This window comes from Chelonia mydas, chromosome 3 (assembly GCF_015237465.2).
Source record: "Chelonia mydas isolate rCheMyd1 chromosome 3, rCheMyd1.pri.v2, whole genome shotgun sequence".
In the NCBI taxonomy this organism is placed as follows: domain Eukaryota; kingdom Metazoa; phylum Chordata; order Testudines; family Cheloniidae; genus Chelonia; species Chelonia mydas.
The window spans coordinates 168511825-168535581 of record NC_057851.1 but is presented as its reverse complement, the minus strand read 5'-3'; the positions used below and the strand labels follow the sequence as shown (position 1 = coordinate 168535581).

The window sequence follows — 23757 nt, the reverse complement described above, 5'->3', positions numbered from 1 at the left end:
CCTGTTGAGGTGAGTACAAGTTATAGGTATGTAGAAAATCAAACAAGTCAGAGAAAGGAGGATAAAGCAGGGAAGTGGGAGGGGAGAAAAGAGAAATACAGTACATGGAAGAGTTTACTGCTTTGGCAACTCATTACAATATTGGAGAGACTTCTAGAAACTTGCTAACAGCTCTTGCAGGGTTTTTTTTTTTTTTTTTTTTTACAGATTCCTTGTGTCAGAGCCAGTCTGCTGGCAATTTCATAAAATGTACAAACCCTCCCTTCAGAAATTGGCTACTTTTATCTGTCTTCATTGTACTTTTCTAAAAAGCTTCCAAATTAGTATTATAGGTTTTCTGAAAATCATGTTATTATAAATAAAACTGAATACAAATTTACTGTAACTACAAAAAACCACCAACTTTATGAGATTTATTTGTAAATGATGTCAGGTCATTAAATGTTTTTACTAAGATTTAAAAAGTCAAGTAATTTACTCAATTTTGTTATACTTTTATCAACTTTTGTTTACATAATTGAGAATTTAACAACACAACAAAAAGTTAATGGGAAAATTAAACACATTCTTAGATTTGCATTCCACTGTGCTCAATCCATGCCTATTTTACTGAAGCTTTTTAGCTCTGGCAACTCAATGAGTCCCAATGAAAACTGGAGAGGTTGTTTAATATAATGATCAACTAAGATTAAGCTCTGACACAGTTTACTTGTAAACTTATCTCTAGATACACACAAATATTGGAAGAATAAATCATGAGTTTCAGATTTGATTCCTCTGCAAGAGTTGAAAAGTACTTGAATCTTAAAACTGGAATGACAGTTACCTTAAAGAGACACTATACTCAGGATAAAAGACACTTGTGTATTGAACCCAAGTCCCAGTTTCCTCTTCTGTAATCCTTTTGCAGTCTTCTGCTGAAAAGAGATTGAACGATGCAAACCTTCTTATAGACACTTGTTGAAGATGCACATCCTCTAAGTGATTTTTCTTCAGAACCTTTGAAATTAAGGATAAAGTAAAGATTAAGTACACAACTCATAAGAAAATGTCCAATTGGGGGCTTATCTCACTGGAGAGATAAGTCTGGAATCAACGGGAATAGCTAAGCAGCAAACAGTATAATCGGTCTTGAAATGCAAAGCAAAAGCAAGGCAGCACTGCAGTCTGGTTCTTCAGCTCTGAAAAGAGGCTGTAAAAATGGCAGTGTGGGATGCTGAATATATTAGGTTTCAATATTTCCAAAGCAAATGTGGTCACTTTACAAAAAACAAACATTGACTGCTTTTCTAACTGCCAGTTCAGGAAACTTATCCTGGGATCCGAGAGTCAAATTGGGTTCTTTCCTTTTCCCACATCATCACCGTTACAAAATCTTTCACAGACCAAATACTGCCCTCAGTGACTTCTGAGCAATTCACTGCCTTCAAAGGGTTTCCACAGCTTCAATTAAATTCCTATAAATGGAATTAAATGGAACTTAATAAACAAGTGGATAAAGAGCAAAAAGGGGGAGAAGAAGAAAAAAGTATTTTAATTTACCAAAGTAAATGGATATTACTCTGAATACTCAACGGATTTATTATTTGGATATAATCAGGTGCCATTTTTATATGCTAAATTTTCAGACTAGAACTATACAAAGTAAAATGATAACACACACCTCAACTAAGTCAATAATCTTCTGCAGAAGGTTGTAGTGAAATCCTTGCTCATTGGGCTTGTCTACAGTAGTAAAAATATGGACGAGCAATTTTCCATTGGTGTACCTTAACCCGTTAAGCAATGTTATAAGCTGCAGCAGTGACAGGTTGCAGGCATTTTTACAATAGCATTGTCTAATGTTGCACTGAGGACACTAGTTGGTAGTGCACTGTCTACACTACAGCTTTTACCACTTTTACTGACAAAGGTTGGGTAAGTTCATCAGCAAATTACAGATCCCAGTTTTCCCAGTGTGGATGTGCCTGCTCTAAAACATAAAGGGAGCGTGACGGCTGCCATAAAGGAGACAGTAGAATTAAAACACAAATTTTACTTTATCAGTGTTAATACCTTCTTTATATGAGGTAACCGTGTAATACTTAAAGAGAAAAAATAATCAGAACAGCTTAACAACTAAAGAAAACTGTCAAGACTGGTTTTCAGAAAAGTCTAGATTTTATGGGAAAGCAAAAGCAAAAAGAAAAGGAGTACTTGTGGCACCTTAGAGACTAACCAATTTATTTGAGCATAAGCTTTCGTGAGCTACAGCTCACTTCATCAGATGCATACTATGGAAAGTCATCCGATGAAGTGAGCTGTAGCTCACGAAAGCTTATGCTCAAATAAATTGGTTAGTCTCTAAGGTGCCACAAGTACTCCTTTTCTTTTTGCAAATACAGACTAACACGGCTGTTACTCTGAAACCTGTCATTATGCAAAAGCAAATCATTACTAACAGAATGAGAAAACAGTATGAAAACACTGCTCTGTTTTCCATTCTTTGGTCTACAGAGACATATCATTTCCTCTAATCATTCTGTAAAATACATTCTCTAAGCTAGCTGAACACCCACTTCTTGAAGACCTTTTTTTAACTGGAAATTTTGTCTTCTCATCAAACTAGAACTAAAATCAAGCAGAGCTCTGAAAATCAAAAACATAATGGAAGGACAGATTTTTTAAGAATCTGAATGTAATTAAAGAAAATGTAGACTAAAGGGAGAACATGTGGTATTGTTATATTTCACCCATGTATTTTTCAAAAGACTCCGGGTTTCTTTTCTTAAGTCAACTCCTGGAAGCATCAAAATTGTGTTACAAGTCACAAAGATATAGTATTGCTATTGTAGAACTGTAGACAAAAACACAAATCTATCTAGAACTAGTCATGATAACATTTTGAAAGGTTGAAAGACAGTTTTCTCTGTTTTCATGATGCCCTCCAAGTGAACTTCAAGGCTCACTTACTTACCATATAATGCCATTTTAAATGAATACCCTCCCAAGGAATAATATAAGTAGCACACCATAGAGCAAAGCAAATGAGAAATGGTCACTAAGGAAACGGACAAATACAAGAAAAAAGTTGATCCAGAGCTATAATCTAAACTATTTGATTACTCCACTGTAATCAAAGTGGATAAACGCTTAAAATTTGGCTGGAAACAGTTTAAGTAATACAGCTTTTTAAAAAATTTCACTCCCAATGACGCCTGAAAAAAAGGGTTCATTAACAAATCTCATTTATGTCAAACTAAAAAAATATGCTTCTGTATATGTATATGTATATATGGGTACATATATAATAAAACAAAATTCTTACAAAATAAATCATGAAATTACCCTCATCCAATCATGTGAATGAACAAAAAAAAATGTACTTAAGGGACAAGTTTTTAAAAAATCAGACTTTTTTTAAAATATTTATCATTAGAATAACTAACTGAGATTGCAGAATTTTTTAGTATGTTTACTCTGTGGATTTGACAACATTTTGTTTATAGTTAGTTTCCAGTTTCCCTGTAAAGTCAGGAACTCATTTTCCCCTTTTTGTCTATGTGAGTCTTTCACACAAGAACAATAGAAATAAAAACATTTTATAAAATAAAAAATCATTATAAAATCCACAAAAATTGGCAGAGGGACTTAAGGACAGGTGTAGTACTTAAAAATAGTTTTAACTTTTTTTAAAATACTGACTGATTTCAAGTTAATATTGCCTCCTAAATCCTTAGAGAGACAAGGGTGGGTGAGGGAATATCTTTTATTGGACCAACTTCAAGCAGAAATTGATCCAGTAAAAGATATTACCTCACTCACCTTGTCTCTCTAATATCCTGAGTCCCACCCAACTACAACACCACTGCCCCTAATGCCTTATTTACTCTACCTTTCCTTAAAAAGCCACAGACAACACACAAGCCTTGTAGATCAAAAGATTCCTCTCAAGCAGGCTGATAGGGAAAATGAGAATCTTTTTTCCATTTAAAAAATGTGGTTTCATTGAAAAGGAAAGAAGGGGAATAAGGGGATGAACAAAAATTCTAATTTTTCAGAATACTTCTTGGAAATTTTTGAAAAAGTTCTATTTGAGCCTTACAAAATTGAAACAACTTTGACTTTTACAAAATTATGTTTCCATTCTTCAACCCTCTCTATCCCCATCACACAAGAAGAGAGGTACCTCAGCTCATCAGGTCCCAAAGTGTGGGCTTTTGATGTTTTAAACACAACTCTGTATTTCACCTTGTAAGAGATTGGGAGCAACTGCACAATACACAGGACAGCAGCAAATATTTCCTTCCACTAATCAAGTGAGCCATATTCTGCGCTAGTTGAATCTTCTGGAGGTCTTCAGGTGTAGCCCATATAGAATGTAATAAAGTAATCCAATCCCAAGGTAACAAAACTAAATAGCTTTATCTAAAGCTTTGTAGCTAACATAAATGGTGACAGACTGCTGGCCAAGTGCAATCTTGGCCACATCTGCTATGTAGTCATCCAGAAACAGGAGAAACTGATGACAAATGGCAGGCATGCCCCACAAATCTACGTAATCTCTGTCTCATCCAAACTGAGTTTTCTCTCCCAACTAGACCTCATCGAGTCCCCAGGGCACCAGTCCAGCAGCATGCTTAAGCACATGTATCTTTATGTACATAAGTAGTCCCATTGAAGTCTATGACACTTAAGAGTTATGCTGGGTTGACTCCTGGGAGGCGTGTCCCTGCAGCTCCTAGGCGGAAGGGCCACAGGGCTCTGCATGCTGCCCGCGCCCGCAGGCACCACCCCTGCAGCTCCCATTGGCTGCAATTCCCGGCCAATGGGAGCTGTGGAGCCAGCACTTGTGGCGGGAGCAGCGCGCAGAGCCCCCCTAGCCGCCCTCCCCCCACAACCTGCAAGAACATGCCAGTCAGAGGTGGGTTGGGAGACTGCCAGCCCCAGCCAACCCTCCCGCACCCAACACGGGTCCTGGGCTGCATGCCGCCGCTCATCCCCACCCCCCAGCACCAGCAGGGGTCCCAGTCCATGCACTGCCGCCTGCGCGCCCCCTCCCCCAGCATGAGTCCGGGCCGCGCACCACCACCTGCACCGCCACACACACCAGCACAGGTCCCAGGCCACACACACCCCCAGCACCTGCGAAGCCCCCAGCCTGTCCCCCAGAGCACCCACGGACCCCCAGTCCAAGTTTTAGTCAGGGGTATATAGTAAAAGTCATGGACAGGTCACGGGCCATGAATTTTTGTTTACTGCCCGTGACCTGTCCCTGACTTTTGCTAAAAAAAAACCCATAACTAAAACGTAGCCTTTGTTTAAAACAGTGGCTTATAACTAACAACAAAAATGAAGATGCCCTCCTTTCCCCCCTATGTTAAATCAGACCATTCTTTGCAAGATCTGGTAAAACTGCTCTGTCCTACAGACACTGAGATATCATAGTTTCAAATCTACAAATATAAAGAGTTGGCTCTCCAAGGGAAAAAGGTAATTCTAAGAGCCCTACTAAGTGAACCCCAGGTTATGTCTATACTTATGGCAGGATGTAGGGTACAGGCACTACACGTGTAGCTACATGCCACATTGAAAAGCAGGCTGTGTCCACACTTGTCACTGTGGTGCATAGCTATGTGTGGTAGTGAAAGGCTGCAGCAGTGGGGAAAGACCATTTTTTGCAACCATGTGGACTATGTTTGAACAGTGTCTGGCACTCATTTAAATTATGTCTACACTTACGGCGGCATTTAGAGTTCAGACACTGCACTCCCAGCTAGTATGGGTATAAATAGCAGTGAAGATGTGGGAGGCACTGCTTGGGCATGTAGAGAGCCATATATACCCTGGGGGTTCACAACTGTTCAAACATAATCCACATGATTGTAAAAAACAGTCTGTTGCCCAATCTAAACTTCTCCTGAGTTTAGCTGTACTGTAGAAGTACCAATATTGGCTACCGGTAACTAGAGCCCTGCAAATCTGCAGATATTCGCTTTATATCTGTGGAAGCAGTTGTATTGTTTAACATCTTTGCAGATCGGATACGGATCCAATTTTTTTTTTTTTTTTCTAAATCAGTGCAGGGCTCTAGAGCAGCGGTTCTCAACCAAGAGTCCACAGCCACCTGGGGAACCACAAGCTGATTTCACAGGGCTTGCATGGGGGGGAGGGGCTCCAGCCCCACTGGGGGCATCGGGGCTCCCCTGAAACTGGCGTTCAGACGCCGTCTGAGAACTGCTGCTCAAAGTGCTGTGTTTAAGGAGAATATGAAGGAAGGTTGTCCCCATCTCTCTCTCTCTCTCTCTCTGTGATTCATGGATTAATCTGAACATTATTGGTAAAGAGTGCAAAACAGATTTTTTCTTCAGATGGACCAGTAAGATTAAATTGATCTTTGTTCATTGGACCATGTAAAACCTATAGAAGAACTAATAAAGAACATGAAGAAGCAAGAAATCTGCAGAGGAAAAGGTCACAGATACATGCAGGTTGAGGAGGAAACATAAGCCTTCTCCCCACACACCGAGAAATGCATCACCCCAGACGCTGCTGCTGAGTTCTCTGCATTTTTCTGTGTTTTAAGCAGGTACATGATACAATTAATGGGCAGTACAATTAGAACAAATTAAAGGAAATATTTGTGTGGGGGGTGCATAGCCAGCCTACATAATTTACTGCAAAAGGAATTTACAGATTTTATTTTCTTACCTGTAAATCTTAATTTCCTATTATGGATCTACTGCTTTAACAAAATTATAATTATAGGAATTTTGTCCAATAAAACTGAATGGAGGCAGAGGAGGGTTGGTTGTTTTCTGTGTTTGGGGGGGGGGGGGGGGGGGGGTGTTAAAAACAGACTAAAGGCTCCTCCTGCTGGCAGGTTTGCTCACTGAACCAACCAAACCTTCCCTATACAAAAACTTCCAAAGCTGAGGAGGTATAACACTAGAACAATAATTACTATGAACAAACTGAACAAATGCTCAGAATTGTACTGTGGATATAATTACTGTAATATATTAGCCCCATTTGGCATTCCCTCTTGTCCTGACTTAAAGGACAACAACAGAGAATCTCACAGTAAACCAAACATATCCATGACACAATACTATCATATGGGCAGTCTTTCCAGGGCCACTGCTCCAAATTAGGGGAAACCAAAATTACACATTAAAAAAAAAGTTAAAATTAAGAACCCAATCCTACTAACACCTATACAGATGTATAACTTTAGACAGCTGAGCAATCACACTGAAGTCAACTGAACTACTCACATGCTTAAAGTGAAGAATCTTGGGAGGGATTCACTAGAGCAGGGGTCCCCAAACTTTTCAGGGTTGCGCCTCCCCCTTACTTCTGTCTGCGCCCCACCCAGGAGTGGGGCCGTGGCTCCTGGGCAGGATAACGCGGACAGGGTTAAGGGGGCCAAGGCTGGGGACACAACTAGGGATGGGTCTGGGGCCGGGAGTGGGAGCAGAGCCACAGCCAAGATGCAGTGGGGACTGGCAGCTGGACCCATGGCCAGGTGCGGCTCTGCTCCTGGCCTGACCCCACCTCCAGACTCAGCCCCGGGCCAGGAACAAAGCTGCAGCCAGGGGACAAGGAAGGGTGGGGCCGGGGTGGAGCTGTAGCCAGGCAGCGGTGGGGGCCGGCAGCAGAACCACACTGGTGCTGCGGACGGGGCCAGGAGCTGGGGCTAGGGCTGAAGCAAAACTGGCAGCAGGACTGGGTGGCACTCCCTCTCCCCCAGGCCTGCTGACCCCTCCCCCAAAACATTCTCCACACCCCGCTATGGGGGCTTGCCCCACAGTTTGGGGAACTCTTCACTGGAGGATTCAGACTCCCTGGCACCTAATGGAATTCACAACCCTGAGTTAGGCTCCCAGACTCCCTATTCAATGCATGGGGAGAGTTAGGCACCTAGTGGGATTCACAAAAGCCAGCATGCTGAGCAGGGAGCTGCCAAAGATAGCCAACAGAAATGCTGCAGATCCCTGTACCCTAAGTACCACCCTCAAAAAGACTTAGGCACCTAAATCCAGACCAGAGGGAGGCACCTATCTCCATATGGGATTCACAGTCTTGAACCCCCCTCCTGGAGTTAGGTGCCTAAGCCAGGTGAATGGTTTTTCAAGAAAGATGGTGATCTCTCTGAATCTGTTGGAGCTGTTCTACTGTGTATAAATAACTATAGATTAATTGGAGCGGAGAAGCTGGAACATGAGTTTCCCATCTGAGTGCCCTAGCCATGAGACTATATAGTCACTCCCTCTCTCTGGGCTCAATTAATATTTAATCATTTATATACAGTGGAACAGCTTCAAAAGGAGAGATTCAAAAAGACCCACCCCAGGTGGTAAGGGCACATTCCTGGGAAATTGGAGACCCAAATTCAAATGCCTGTTCTATATAAGACAATGAGGGAAACTGAACTGAAGTCTCCCACAAATTGAGTGCAGTAACCACTGGGCTAAAGGTTATAAGGGGGATGGGAGTGGCACCATCTCCTCCTCTAACATGGATATAGGCATACTCTAAGCGCATATACCAGCTTGAGTCCTGAAGGCTAGATAGCCAGGGAATGCCTAGTTTTTGAATCCTGCAGGGGGGAATTTAAAGGCAGAAACTCAAGCACTTCATGACTTTAGATGCTTACCTTTAGGTGACAGCTGAGCAAGGGTTTTGTGAATACCAGCATTACTAAACGGTGAACTTAGGCACCCTATGGGGTAGTAAGGTGTTTAAACCTCCTTTGTGAATTCCACTTCTAGTGTAAATATTTGCAAGATCAGGGCCTTAATGTTGCTTTTCTCCTGCACAGAAGTTCTGCTGTAATTTATGAGAGGAAGCAAACAGTGACCATCGTCCACCAAGCACATACTGATAGGGAGAGCATTCAGATCATTGACAAAGGAAATAAAGGGAGAACTGAGCTAAAAAAATGAACCTTTCATAAATTAAAACTGATGTGAAACTAAAGAAATGATGTGAAGACTTTTCAATTACCTTGGGCTCTAAAGCTATTATGTGCAAAATTTTAACACTGAGGATTAAATAACCACAGGAAGAGTTTTAGCAAAGGTGTGGTAAATTCTTCAACACTTGAAATCTTTAAATCAAAATTGCATGTCTTTCCAGAAGATATACCTAGTTAAACCACAAGTTTTTAGATTCAGTGCAGGGAATACCTGGTGAAGTTCTATGGCCTGTATTATAAGTCAGCCTGCATTATCTCATAACTTATCTTTCTTGATTTAAAATCTATGAATTTACTAAAAGGAATTTATTTCTCTCTGAAATGCTGGAAGCTGTTGGTGGCTGCTGCCACTCTTTTTACTGCTGCCCTGAGTGCAGCTAAATTCATGGAAGCAGAGGCAGCAGCAGTAGGAAATTTTAAGAAAAAAAGACCAGTGTAGACACAACTAGTGTGACACAATTCAAATTTTGGTGGAGAGCAGAATGTCAGCATTGCTTCAAAATACTGCTTTCCTGTTGTCCACTTTGGTGATGCCAAGCCATTTACCAGTGAGATGGGAGGATGGCTTGCACTGGCAGTGATCTCTGACAGTGATCTTTAAGAAGAGGTAGGCTACATCAAGTGCAAAATCCACCTTCCAGGACAGAGAGAGAGAGAGAGAGAGAGAGAGCTCAGTGGTTCGAGCACCTCTGCTGAGTAGTAGGAGACCACTATTTAAATTCCCCTTCCCGCCCCTCCTCGCAGCAGAGAGGGGAGAACTGAACCTGTGTGTCCCACACCCAGGCAAGTGCTCTAATCACCTCCTCTTGGACCAGATTTTGGATAAGACCTGATCTGGTAGGTCACCTCTGAGCACACCTACTAACTAGATCAGGCCCTGCATGCAATGTAAAAATCTATCTACCCCTGGTTTGTGAATTGCTCTAGGGCTTAGATGGAGAGATGGGCATCTCAGTTCCTAGAGCAAGGCAGCAGTATGCATGCCCAGAGGCAGAAACATAGGTGCTAGTGAACTTTTATTCTGAAAACGTAGGGGCCAAGTGGATTTAGGCACCTACGGGATTCAGCTGCAGTTTTGTAGATTGCAGTGGAGCCAAAACTGGGATTTAGGCCCTTAAGTCTGGAGTTTAGACACTTAAGTACCTTTGTGGATCCAACCCATACTGCCTTTAGGCCCCAGTCCTGAAAACACTTACACATATGCTTAACTTTAGGCACAAAAGTAGTGCCATTGAACGCTATGGGACTGCTTGTTCAACTAAAGTTAAGCACATGAATAAGTGTCTTCAGGATTGAGGCCTTTATGCTCAATCTTGTAAACCCTTAAACATAAGTAATTTTACACTTTGGCCACAGACTGACAAACACTTAAGCTTGTCCTTAACATTACCCAAGTGAGCAGTCCTACTGAACTCAGTGGCATTATTCATGTGTGTTAGGCACATCTTTAAGTGTTTGCAGGACTGGGCTCTATTTGAATACACAAAGATGGAAATTGACTATACATAAGGTGTTGTCAAATGCACAGATTAAACAAAATGAAAGATAATACCAAAAAACCCTCTCTCTCTCTAATGACTTTCAGTTATAAGGTGTCAATCTTAGGTCCCAATCCTACAACTGGTTCCTCACAGGCTGACCCTGAGCCCATAGACTTCAATAGGGCTCTTTGCAAGCGCAGGACAGAGCTAAATGCAGGACTGATGCATTAGGCATCACATGCAACAATAGTACACAAAACATTTTCAAAGAGAAGTGTGAGTTTTAAGGCAACGAGTGTCCCTTTAACCATAAGGCTCATCCATGAGTATTATGAGACTTTGTTAATTATCCACTTTAAGAGTTCAAAAATCACGATTCAGGTACCCAAAAATCATGAGATTTGTTTAGAGATCATGATACTTTTTTTAAAAATCATATATTTTAGGTTGTTTTTGTTTGTCTTCTGGGTTGAGAGTCTCTAGGAAACATTTAGGTCACGTTTTCAAATTTTTCTCCACAATCATGAGGACCAGAAACCTGCTTTTACAAAAAACAAACAAACAAGCTGCCATTCTCATCTATTCACATTATTGCTTTCATGAGAGTTTGCAACACTGATTACCTTTAATGTATAGTAAAGCACTTTGTGATCCTTTAGGATGAAAGTCTGTTCCCATTCCACCTAAACTCTCCTTTTTTTCCCCCCTCCTCCCTCACCCTCATCACCTCCTTCCCTCATCTCCCTATTTTTGTATGTCTTCTCCTATTTTATTACTGTTACACCCACTCTAACATGTTATGTCTATGCAGTATTTTCTGATCTTGCAGCTTTGACAAGCTATAAAATTGCACAATTCCATAATTCTATTGGCAAGCCCAGGATGCGGTATTTGAAAACATACAAGCTGTAGGTCATTTACCATTTTTGTTTCTTTATGAAAAATAAATAAAAATTAATAGAAAAATAGAAATGCCGGTTAATAGTACATATACTATTTTGAGGCATTAATTTCCAGTTGCTCAGAACTGTTGCTGCCTAAGGCCCTGAGCCTGCAATTTGCTCTGCATGTGCAGACCCTGGCATCTGTAGAGAGCCCCAATGAAGTTGGGGCTGCCTGCAGGAATGGGCACTAATGCCCCTTGGTCCACCACTACAGCTTAATTGTAAGTTAATTTTTAAGACTCTCTCAGTTTGTGGTGAAGGGTTTCATTGTTTGTATTTCAATGCCATTTTTAACATTCCACTCATTTGAATAGTCACAGATCTGCAGGTCCCTAGTCAGATCTGCAGGTCCCTAGTCATTGCAAATATACCGTACCAAAATGTTGCGAAAACAAGCTAAGTGATTGCACAGCATTTTGTGGCTCTTAGGTGAAGCATGTTGCTATGGAAGTGCACAGTGTGTGTTCTGGGAGGTGATTTAGTGGTCTCAGCACTAGATCTGAAACACTTAAACTCCCTGTGCCCACAAACCTAGATCCCAGTGATGTTATCTTAGCCCTTCATCCTGGTGAACTGCAACTGAAAGCATTAGGGAATCTTTCAGAACAGCCCTTAAAAACTGCATCCTTCCTTGTTGTGCATGGACATTCAAGCACCCCTGGAAAGCACTCTCCTAAGTGCAGGACTCATCAACAGTGTGTGATCAAAGTCCCCCTCCCCCAGTACAGGCAGCTTTGCCATGGGACGATATCCTAGCTACCGCCTTCCACCCCAGAAGTGGCTGCATGTCAGTGGCCTTGTGCACAGGTTAGCAGGCTCTGCGGCACCCTTGGGAGGAAAGGGCCTTGAGGAAATGTAAAGTAGCGTGATACCTCTCTGAGCAGTTTCCACCGGGCTCTAGCGGCTCCCTGTTTCCTTCCTTTCGGACCTTCCTCAGCGTCTCCCTCTCCTTTTCCTCCTCCTGACTCACAGCTGGTAACAGGAGCTGGGATGCTCCCGGGCCAGGCTGTAGCCTCAGTCATGCTGAGGCTGCTGGGAGCAGGCAGGAAAGACCTGAGGGAGCCCCCAGGGGCTCAAGGGGAAAGAAGCCCTGAGCCGCTCACTGACCCGTCCCCGCGCGGGGAGCAGCGGCTGGGGATAGACAGAGGGGAGCTAAGCGGAGGGGGGCGGGGCGGAGGAGACGTGCGCTCAGCGGCCCAGAGAAGGGACTTGCGCTTCCAGTTGCTGCGGCTAGGCCCTCCCAGCGCAGGCTAGGGAGGAGGGACGGCAGCCGCCATCTTTGATAAGGGCAAGAAGGTTCCTATGAATCTTGTCTTGCATGTTTCTGCCCTGACCTATACGGCACCTCACCTGGGTTGCTGTAACCTTGAGGAGCTCGGGGGGGTTACTACAAGGAGCATCCCGCGATAATAAAACCCATTTGTTACATATCCACTTTTCTCTATGAAGTTACGGTTATCGAAAGGGGCAGGTGCCCGAAAGCAAACGTTTCAAGGCACGAAATTGGGCTAAAATAGCAAAGAAAACGTTAATATGTCTTAAAACCAACAACCTGGAGGATTATAGTAAGTCTCTGTCTGGCCAACTGCCCAGAGCGCACAGCTTTGGTCGCCATCTTGGCTGCTGGTAGCCGCGTATCGAGAGAGGTATTGGTTCGGACGCCATCTTGGCTATGGGCATGCCAGTGAATGACTATGTCCACGTCCCGCCATCATCTTGACTGTGGGCAGCTCAAGGAGTAGGAAAATCAAGTGAGTCTCTGGCTTCAGCGCGGAACAGATGTCATCCAGGATGTCATCTTTGCGCGCCTGGTCGGGGGCGGCGGCGGGCTGAGTCTCACAAGTGGCAGCAGCCGCGGCTCCTCCCCAGTGCCGGAGCGGGCGAGTGCCGGCCGGGGGTGGGAGCCGTTGTACGGCCGGTTCCACTTCCAGCAGCTGCCCCGCCGGGGGCGAGCGAGGACCTCTCTGGTCTCTGTCCTGCCCGCAGCAGGCCGGGGAGGGTCTGTCGCGGCGGCTGCCGCGCGCCTTGCCGCGCTTGCCTGGGCCGGCTGGAGGCGTGGGCGGTCAGCATGTGCACAGCGCTCGGAGACCGACTGGGTGGGATCGGATCTCAGAGCCGCTGAGCTCTTCTCCTCCTCCTCGTGCAGGCTTGGGCGTGTTTCCATGCGGTGCTTTAACGCCACTGGCCGGGGCTGAAGAATTGTGTCAGTGCAGTTCAGTAAGCCTTGAAACTCTCTCACGTTTCAGAAGCTCTTTGAACTGGTCACACATCTGGACAGGAAAGTGCCCGGCAGGATGGCTGCGGCTGGCCCTCCCACCGCCGGGCCCACCAGAGCCTGCCCTTCTGCCGTGCGAGCCTGCAGCCTGGGGGAGAAACACGCTGCCTAAGTGTACAAACGAATTGTTTGAAAAGGGCTAGGGGAGGCAGCTGCAGGTTTGCTTTTCTTTTCCCTGCCGTTCGCATGGTAACTAAAGTTTACAGCTTTCAGTCTGAATCTTTTGCCCCTTTAGGTTTAAAGCGTTCACATTTGAAGAAGTCCCTGCTTCAGTTTCACCCAGTTTTACCCAATTTAATTGCATCCGACATAACTTTGGATTCTTGGAAAGTTCAGAGTGAGTACAGTCAGTCAAGTGAAGATTTGGGCACCATGCATCGGACTGTGAAATCTTTTCTCCGGACTCTGAAGTTCAGTGTTGGTTGCTTCCGATACTACTTTAACCGTAACTATGATCCGGTAATAGCGCTTTGCAGTCAAATAAAAGTCCAAGAATTTCAGTTTACAAAGTGTTTGGGAAATTCATGGAACAACACAGACTCACGAGGGCACACTGTGCCACGGAGATTCTTTTCCTGCAAGGTATGCAGTTTAAATATAAATATAATGCCAACAACTATCATGACCCTTATATTAATAATGACAGTCACACTGTTTCAAATGTTAAGGAAACTTTTTTTTTCCAAAAGGGTTTGAGATAGGAATTGGGATTTCAGTTATACTCAGAGACAAATGACATAGTTCAGCTTGTCAGCTTCTGTACTTCTCCATAGCTAAGTACACAGTTGGGTCAGATTTATTGCTGTATAGCCCTGGCTTGACATGAGTAATTGGACATGTGTGAGGCCTCATTTCTTGGGAGACAGAATTAGAGAGAAAAGGAGGACTTGTGGCACCTTAGAGAGTTAACAAATTATTTGAGCATAAGCTTTTCATGAGCTACAGCTCACTTCATCAGAGGTAAATGGATCAGCTGGCTGGAAACAGATAAGGGGGAACATCGAGGGAACAATTTACAATGGATAAGATAACCATGGACAAGATAAACCTGGGACACAAGATGAGGTAAAGAGTAAATTGGAATTGGTTCCTACAAAGTGACCAAACCAATCCCACCCAAAATGAGTGATGTAATGTATAGGGAATGTAGTTTGATGTATACGTGTATATAAAGGAAGGGAGTTTCTGTGTAACTTTGGATGTATAGTATTCCCTGTACCCATGCCCTATGCTTGAGCCTGATCAGCTGAAGCATAGTTTGATTGTATGCCAATTAAAAAAAACACCTCAGTGACCAGTTCAGCATTGAGCTGAGTTCTTGGGAAGCAAGTAGATAAAGTCTTGGAGGCTACTGGGTGGATAAGGTCTCAGAGGGTACCCCCAGTATACTGTAGCTTTTTTCCTAAAATCTAACTAGCTGCTGGAAAGATACTATTAGGGTATCAGGATAGAACTGCATAAAGAATCTCCAGAGTGATGAGACCAGGATTTAACCACTACTAGCTGACACAATGCTTAACAAAACTTGTCCTTGTCTACACAGACTAGTCAGTCTATATCCATAACTGGATCTACTGGCAGCCCATTGCACCTGCACAGATTTAATTGAAGGATCAAGACCTATCTGACTAACTGTAGAGGGGAAACAGTGAAAATGGTTTATACAGTGTGCATGTCTAATGCATGCAATAAACAAACAAAAAGCAGAGAAAAAATTCTAATTTTTTCCAGTAATATGAATCTTAGGTGTTACTTGAAATACATAGCAGGTGAAATACTTCCAGACAGAAATGTGAGTTATTGTTTTACGTTGATGGTGTTTTTTTAAGGGTGACTTGAAAATGATTTTCAAAGAGATGGATTTAAGCCCAGCCAATTTAATTTGATTTATATTGCATAAGTGATGCAAAGTGACCTTGATAGACAAGAGCATCCAACCATAACTTTGGACATTTAAAATCAGAGGTTGATTGCATTGACATATTTGTACCAGGATCTTCTGAAATCAGAGCAGGAGAACTGGAAAGTAACTTCAGCAAGATATATGGATACAGCAGAAAGAATCAAGAAGAAATTAGAAGTAATGTACAACAAGTATACATTCAGCATGAGCAGCCCAGTGGTGAGTGGCAAAAATTTTTTTTAAATGCATCATAGTTTAGTACAAGTAAGATTCAATTAAGTTGTTCCTACTATGAAATGCCTTTACACTACATGTTTTTGGTTAAGTTGTTATATGTTCGTAGTCCTGATTTTTAAATATTTTGATAGTTATGAAGTATGAACAAAATAGTCTGGAATATGCTTGCAGTATGTTTGATCTAACTGACTACTTTTACGTGAACAGCAGTCTTAATGCCACCACAATCAATAGACGCAATAATAAACAAATAGGGTAAAGTTAAACCGGCCTTTTGGCAAATAATGTGGATTATATGATACAAGAGAAGAGTTAAATGCTTTTAGCCATTATTAAGTTTAGGGTGGGGGGGGAGGGGAATGGTAACTGAATTGTGGAGTTTTGATTCCATGCAGTGATAGGATGACATAAACTACAAGACCTTTGTTCTCTTAGGCTCCAGTTCTAGAGACACTTAACTTCAATACCACGAGTAGTCTCACTGATGTCAATTGGTCTACTAGCGATAGTTAAAATTAAGCACATGCATATGTGTTTGCAGGATTGGGCCCTTAGGCCTCGAGCCTTAAACTCAATTGTGAGTTTAACGTTAAGTAGTGAATAGTCCCATTGAACCCAAGTTGTTAGCATACTTTTTCCTATTTGTATATTACTTATTAGTAAACGTTGTTATAGCTTTTATTTACTTCAGTGAGTCTATTCCGGTGCTTAATGGTACATAAGTGTTTGCAGGCACAAGGATTAAGGCAAACAACATGTGCTTGGGTAATGAGTAATTCTGTTAAGTCATCTGTTCATAGGATAATGCGTTTTGCTTGTGTAGTTACCAGAGAAATGTCTTTCTTACAGCAGTGGTCTCCAACCTTTTTATGCACAAGATGGCTTTTTGAATTTAAAGTCAATGCAGGATCTACCCCGCCCCTTCCCCGAGGCTCTGCCCCACCCACTCCATTCGCCCCTCCCTCCATCGCTTGCTCTCCCCCTCACTCACTCGCACTGGGCTGGGGCAGTGAGTTGGGGTGCAGGAGGGGGTGCAGGCTCTGGGCTGGGGCCAAGGGGTTTGGAGTGTGTGTGGGGGGGTGCAGGCTGAGCATGGGGCAGGGGGTTGGGGTGCAGGCTCTGGGAGGGAGTTTGAGTGCAGGTGTCATATGGTCACACTGCACCTAATCTCAGAATCCACTGGACATTTCATGAGTTTTACTTTTTATTAGTGTCATTTATGGTTTATAGATCAAAAATCCTTCAGGGATTGTCACAAATCAGTGTAACATTCTCAGCTCTGGGGTGTGCATTGGCTGAGCCTGGGGCAAGGGGTTGAAGAGCAGGAGTGACGGGTGCAAGCTCTGGGGGGGAGTTTGGGTGCAGGAGGGGGCTGGGATTGGGGTGTGGGAGGAGATGCGGGGGCTGGGAGGGAGCTTTGGGCTGGGGGTTGAGGTGCAGGAGGGGGTACAAGATGCAGGCTCCAGCCAGGAGGCGCTTACCACAGGCGGCTCCATGTCAGCAGCGCAGTGGGACTCAGGCAGGCTGCCTACCTCCTGTGGCCCCACACCGCTCCTGGAAGTGGCTGGCTGCTGGTACGTCTCTGCGTGCAGCCCCTGGGAGGGAGGGGGCAGTGGGTCTCCATGCACTGCCTGCGCCTGCAAGCGCCGACCCCGTGGGGACGGTGCCGGGGGTGGAGGCAGCGCGCAGAGCGCACGCGCACGCTCTCTCACACACACACACCCTTCCCCCAGGGGCTGCAGAGACGTGCCAGCCGCTTCTGGGAGCGGTGTAGGGCCACAGCAGGTAAGCAGCCTGCCTGAGCCCCTGCACCGCAAGACTTTTAGCGGCCAGGAGATCGTGATCAACTGGCCGATCGATGCTCCAGGATTGACCAGTTGATCGCAATCAACAGGTTGGTGAGCACTGTGTTACAGTATATTGACTTAAAAAAAGAAAATCTTTGTGTGTGTGACTTTCTTTCATTCCTCTGAATATGGCTAACAAAATCCTTAAGTGTATCAAGCACATCTTTTATATTTTGTTGTCTTATTTATATATAAAATATTATGCATATGTTGCTGAATTAGATTTTATTTATACATAAAACCATAGGCCTATTCATGTACTATATAACCTCTGCAGAAAACAGATGAAGTGAGCTGTAGCTCACGAAAGCTTATGCTCAAATAAATTGGTTAGTCTCTAAGGTGCCACAAGTTCTCCTTTTCTTTTTGCAAATACAGACTAACACAGCTGTTACTCTGAAAGAAAACAGATTGTTTGTAGTGACTTTTAGGAAATATTTTGACCTCTAAGGTCTGACCATGATATAATTCTGCCTATATTGGCAACACGTCTGTTTTGTGCTTAACAGATTAGGTTTGGGGATTCTGTTTACTTTGAAGAAAATGGCTGCATATTTCGTTCAAAAGCAGATGTTGGTAAGATGTTTCTTGGACATTATAATTGCTCAGATCTTTCCGCATGCATTGACACTTTAGGATACTTTACTTAGCTTCAAGCTTAACCATCCCTGTTACTTAATTTTTTTAAAAAAACTTAAAACAAAAATAGCTCAAAATTGTGTTTTACATGATAAAATGTTTAAGCAATACATTTTATAAAAGTAGTAAAAGCTTCAGATTCCAGAATCTAGAAAGGAGAATGGCACAGGAACTGGGGAATAATGTCATATGATTACACATATTAAAAAGTCTCAAACTTTTTAAGAAAAGGAGTACTTGTGGCACCTTAGAGACTAACCAATTTATTTGAGCATGAGCTTTCGTGAGCTACAGCTCACTTCATCGGATGCATCCGATGAAGTGAGCTGTAGCTCACGAAAGCTCATGCTCAAATAAATTGGTTAGTCTCTAAGGTGCCACAAGTACTCCTTTTCTTTTTGCGAATACAGACTAACACGGCTGTTACTCTGAAACTTTTTAAGGTCATCTAGTCTGACATCCTGCACATCGCAGGCCGCAGAACTTCAACCACCCCCTCCTGTAATAGACCTATAACTTCTGGCTGAGTTACTGAAGTCCTCAAACCATGATTTAAAAATTTCAGGTTACAGAGAATCCACCATTCACTCTAGTTTAAACTAGCAAGTGTCCTGTGCCCCATGCTGCAGAGGAAGGAGAAAAGGGTCTCTGCCAATCTGACCTGGGGGGAAATTCCTTCCCAACCCCAAATATGGCTAGGGTTGCCAACTTTCTAATTACAGAAAACTGAACACCCCTACCCCACCTCTTCTCAGAGGCTCTGCCCATGTCCCGTCCCTTCTCTGAGGCCCTGCCCCCCACTCACTCCATCCCCCCTGTCTCCATTGCTCGATCTTCCCCACCCTCGCTCACTTTCACCGGATGGGGCAGGAGGTTGGGGGGGGAATGGGGGCTGAGGGCTCCAGTTGGGGGTGAGGCCAGGGATGAGGAGTTTGGGGTGCAGGAGGGGGCTCTGGGATGGCCAGGAGGTTGGAGTCCGGGGGGGTGAGGGCTGGGGATGAGGGGTTTAGGGTGCAGGAGGGGGCTTTGGGCTAGGCAAGGGAGTTGGGGTGTGACGGGGGTTGAGAGCTTGGGATGGGGCAGGGGATGTGAGGGGTTTGGGGAGTATGAGGAGACTCCGGGGTGGGGTTGCAGGGTCCTAGTGGCGCTTACTGTGGCTCCAAGGAAGCGACCACCAGGTCCTTGCAGCCTCTAGTCGCATAGGCAGACAGGGAGGTTCCACCTGCTGCCTTCGTGCCCACAAGCGCCACCCCCCGCAGATACCATTGGTTGCGGTTCCTGGCCAGTGGGAGCTGCGTAACCAGCACTCGGGGAGGGGGCAGCGTGCGGAGCCTCCCTGGTTGCCCATGCGCCTAGGAGCCGCAGGGACCTGGCGGCCACTTCTGGGAGCCATGCAGAGCTGGGGCAGGTAGGGAGCCTGCCTTAGCCCCAGGCCCCCGCTAAACCGCCGACTGGACTTTTAAGGCCCGGTCGCCAGTGCTGACCAGAGCCACCGGGGTCCCTTTTCAACCTGGCATTCTGGTCAAAAACCAAACGCCTGGCAGCCCTAAAATATGGCTGTTGGTTGAACCCTAAGCACATCAGCAGCCAGACACCTGGGAAAGAATTTTCTGTAGTAACTCAGAGCCTTCCCCATCTAGTGTTCCATCAATGGCTCTTGGGCATATTTGCTACTAGCAGTCGCAGATCAGCTGTATACCATTGTAGGCAGTCTCATCATACTATCCCCTTCATAAACTTATCAAGCTCAGTCTTTAAGCCAGTTAGATTTTTTGCCCCCACTGTTCCCCTTGGAAGGCTGTTCCAGAACTTCACTCCTCTGATTGTTGGAAACCTTTGTCTAACTCAGCAGTCCCCAAACTTTTGAGGTTGCGGCCCCCCCTTACCCCATCCATGCCCCCTGCTGGGGCCGGGAGCAGGGACATGGATGCGGACAGGGGTAAGGGGGTCATGGCTGGGGCTGCAGCCGGGGGCTGAGACTGGGAGTGGAGCCCCAGCCGGGCTGTGGTGGGGGCCGGCAGCCAGACCCGGGGCCAGGTGCAACTCCACTCCTCCCCAAGCTTTGGGACTGGGGCTGCACTGAGGCTGGGGGTGGGGCCAGGCATGGGGCCAGGGATGCGGCTGGGGGTGGGACTGGAGCGGGGCTGGGTGGCATTCCCTCTCCACATCCCATATGGGTTGGCCCGGGCCCTGCTGCACCCCTCCCAGACATTCCTCCATGCCCTCCGGGCGTACCCCACAGTTTGGGGACCTCTGGTCTAACTTCAAACCTAAACTTGTTGATGGCCAGTTTATATCCATTTGTTCTTGTGTCAACATTGGCACTTAACTTAAATAACTCCTCTCCCTCCCTGGTATTTATCAACTTACATTAGTAGCGAAAGCTATATTGAGACTTCCATGATAAATTCTTGTTTTCACGTGGTCATAAATTTCTGGATTTTTTTTTTTTCAGTCAGCACTTTGGGTTTATACAAAACAGACCACTTCACTGAGGAAAAAAATTAAGCAAAATTAATTCACCCATTTTTTTAATTCCAAAAGGGTGAAAAATATTTCTCCTCTCATTGCACACAAATACCTCAAAAGTTTGAACTTTAAAGTTAAACCTTCCTTCAGAAGTATGGTCTCCATTTCAGGCAAATTTACAAATCAAAAAATATTTTTAAAAATAGCAACAACAAAATCTTTTTCACACATACCATTAAACTCAGTTATGATACTGTTTATTAACATACATTAAGACACCTGAACTGTTCCATGTTAATAAATTCCACTTGTGGATATCATTAGCAGAATATCAAAGCAGAATATAAACTTTTATGATTCATTGTGCTGATTCTTGGGTAATATTGTCTGTATTCTTTTGTGTACTAGATGAAGGAAGTGTTGAGGTGTTACTCAGTACTGAAGATCTTGGTTTTCATGATGCGATTATTCAGCGCATCAGAATTTCCCCAGATCAGAGGTATATGGCTACCAGCATAAAAAGCTCAAATTCTGAAGAGTCAAGCTGTATTGTTACGAAACTTGAGAAGTTACCAATGGTGGAATATATTATCCCAAATGTGTTTAGTTTTGGTAAGTACAGTAACTCCACCCACCCACCCACCCACCCCCACACACACACACAGTATAAGTTTTAAACAAACAATTTAATACTTACACAGCGATGATGATTGTGAACCTTGGTTGAGGTGGTGAAGTCAGAGGGTGGGATATTTCCCAGGGAATGCCTTACTGTTAAATGATGAACTAGCAATTGGCTGAGCCCTCGAGTTAATGTAGCCTCACGCTACAAGGCAGCACGAATGGAGGGAGGGGAGACAGCATGGCAGACAGAGACACACACCCTGTGTGTGGGAGAGAGAGATGCGCATTTCCCTTTTAAATAGGCTGACACCCTCTTAAGTACACTACCTTGTTAAGTTAATCAGCAAGCTGAGACCACAGCAGCTGCTGCCAGGAAGTTCCCTGAGCCCTGTCCTGTGTCCCCCCTGCTCTGTGGAGATGGGGTAAGCGGGGTGCAGGAGCAGGGGGGAGGGGGACACCCTGACATTAGCCTCCCTGTCCTCCCCTCCCCCCCCCCCCCCCCCCCAGCAAGCAGGAGGCTCTGGAGAGCAGCTCCAAGGCAGTGGGGGGAGGGACAGCTGAACTGCTGGCAATTGATAGCCTGCTGGGCCGCTGCTGCACAGGGAACTTAGGGGAGTGGGGAGCTGATGTGGGGGCTGCTGGTCCACCCTGGTTCCAAGCCCTCACCAGCTAGTTGCAAGGGGATGCTCTTCCTGCAAGCAATGGACAAACAGGCGGCTGCCAAAGGATGGCCTTATAAGGGAGCATTGCATAACTCTAAGCGAGCATGTTCCCTAATTGATCAGCAACAAAACAACATTAACCGGGATGACTTTAAGTGAGGAGTTACTGTAGTCTGTAAATGTAATGTGGAATACACAAAACGGCAAGATAAAATGCTCCATATATTGCAACTTAGAATCAGTAATAATATTTTAAACAAAATAAAGGAGTGCCGTGTTGAAATTGATATCCATTATAAAGAACTGTTGCTGTAGCAGTGTTAGTCCCAGGAGAGAGACAAGGTAGGTGAGATAATATCTTTTACCTATATTGTCATATCAAGACACAAACGTTTTAAAACTGCAGAAGGGTTCTCAATTGATTACAAAGATTTACTGGCTCGAAAGTTTGTCTTTTATACTGCACAATTGTACGTTTTGCAATTCAAACAAAAGCAGCTCATTTAGTACAATGGGCATTCCTTTGTTACACAAGGTTCCTAATCGTGCCACCATTTATGCACATGATTAACTATATGTATGTGAATGTGCCTGTTGAGTTCAGTAGGCTTGTGAATGTGTGTAAAGTTATTCACATACCTAAACATTTGCAGGATCAGGGCCTTCATGCCTGATTTAGCAAGTACTTGCAGCTCCAACTGAAGTCAGTGGTGCAGGTGATCAGCACCTCTGAAAATTAGGACCCAAGTGCCAAATACATTTTCAAATGTTGAACAGCTGCAGTTCCAGTTGATTTCAGGATATGGGGCCCAATTGAAAGCCCCCAAAGTCAATTAGGAGTCCCTCTGTTGACTTCAATAGGCTTTGATTGGGGCCCCGGGGCCTTTAATTTAACTTAGGAAACTTTACTACCTCTCAGTTTTGCTGGTAAAATATACAACACAATACTGAAATGGAAGTGGAGAACCTTCTTTGCCTTTACAGCATATTAGAGCAATACAGTAAAGAGAGTGTACTGCTTTATTATAGCATGAGCTTTCGTGAGCTACAGCTCACTTCATCAGATGCATAACTCACGAAAGCTCATGCTCAAATAAATTGGTTAGTCTCTAAGGTGCCACAAGTACTCCTTTTCTTTTTGCGAATACAGACTAACACGGCTGTTACTCTGAAACCTGTACTGCTTTGTTACACCATATGTATGTCCATACTGATTGATTATTTTTTTTATTATTATTATTGTTGTTGTTGGCCAGTATGGAGACCGGTTTTAGATGCGTTATCCTATATTCAGTGATCTTTTGGCTAAGCCTATGAACTGCAAAACTCTGGGCAAAATTTCCTAATTTACTGATCGGAATAAAGCAGATTGACAATTCAGTAGGTGTTCATACATAGGCTGTTCTAGTGCCTTGAACTGTCCACCGGCATATTTTCCCTCATTGTGACTAGAATCTGAGGTGATCTGCCCAGACGATTCAATCTATAAAAGGAAAAGCAAAATAGGCTTGATTCTTCAGTGTCTTCCACCTTGTGTGACCATGTATACTTGTGCAAAACATTACTTAATCAGAATGGCAGCTATTCACACCCACCTTGCACAGGTGTAAATGACTTCAGGAGGTTCTGTGCAGTACAGAATTGGACCTGACATGCCTATGCAAAGTGTTTTCTCCTAGTGCATAATGTGTAATAACAGTCAGAAGGGGAAATGCTT

At 44.2% G+C, this 23757-nt stretch overlaps 2 protein-coding genes across 6 annotated transcripts in view; one reads left to right on the top strand and one right to left on the bottom strand.

Annotated features, from left to right (window-relative positions):
* CAMKMT (calmodulin-lysine N-methyltransferase) overlaps window positions 1-13050 on the bottom strand; it is a 340323-nt gene extending 327273 nt beyond the window's left edge. Inside the window, exons 1-2 of one of the 2 annotated variants that reach the window (XM_037895845.1) lie at window positions 12937-13050; window positions 827-999 (exon numbers count right to left, since the gene is read on the bottom strand). In XM_037895845.1, coding sequence (XP_037751773.1) covers window positions 827-999; window positions 12937-12999 — 236 coding nt within the window. In that variant the 5' untranslated portion in view covers window positions 13000-13050. Of the gene's footprint in view, window positions 1-826; window positions 1000-12256; window positions 12690-12936 lie in introns of those variants that run through there. The other variant, XM_007060582.4, reaches the window with a different exon arrangement.
* The window catches only part of PREPL (prolyl endopeptidase like), a 29853-nt gene continuing 19103 nt past the window's right edge, over window positions 13008-23757 (top strand). The window contains exons 1-5 of one of the 4 annotated variants that reach the window (XM_037895842.2): window positions 13011-13135; window positions 13895-14241; window positions 15653-15781; window positions 18156-18222; window positions 21163-21366. In XM_037895842.2, coding sequence (XP_037751770.1) covers window positions 14032-14241; window positions 15653-15781; window positions 18156-18222; window positions 21163-21366 — 610 coding nt within the window. In that variant the 5' untranslated portion in view covers window positions 13011-13135; window positions 13895-14031. Of the gene's footprint in view, window positions 13136-13845; window positions 14242-15652; window positions 15782-18155; window positions 18223-21162; window positions 21367-23757 lie in introns of those variants that run through there. The other 3 variants (XM_043543780.1, XM_007060583.4, XM_027823005.3) reach the window with 3 other exon arrangements.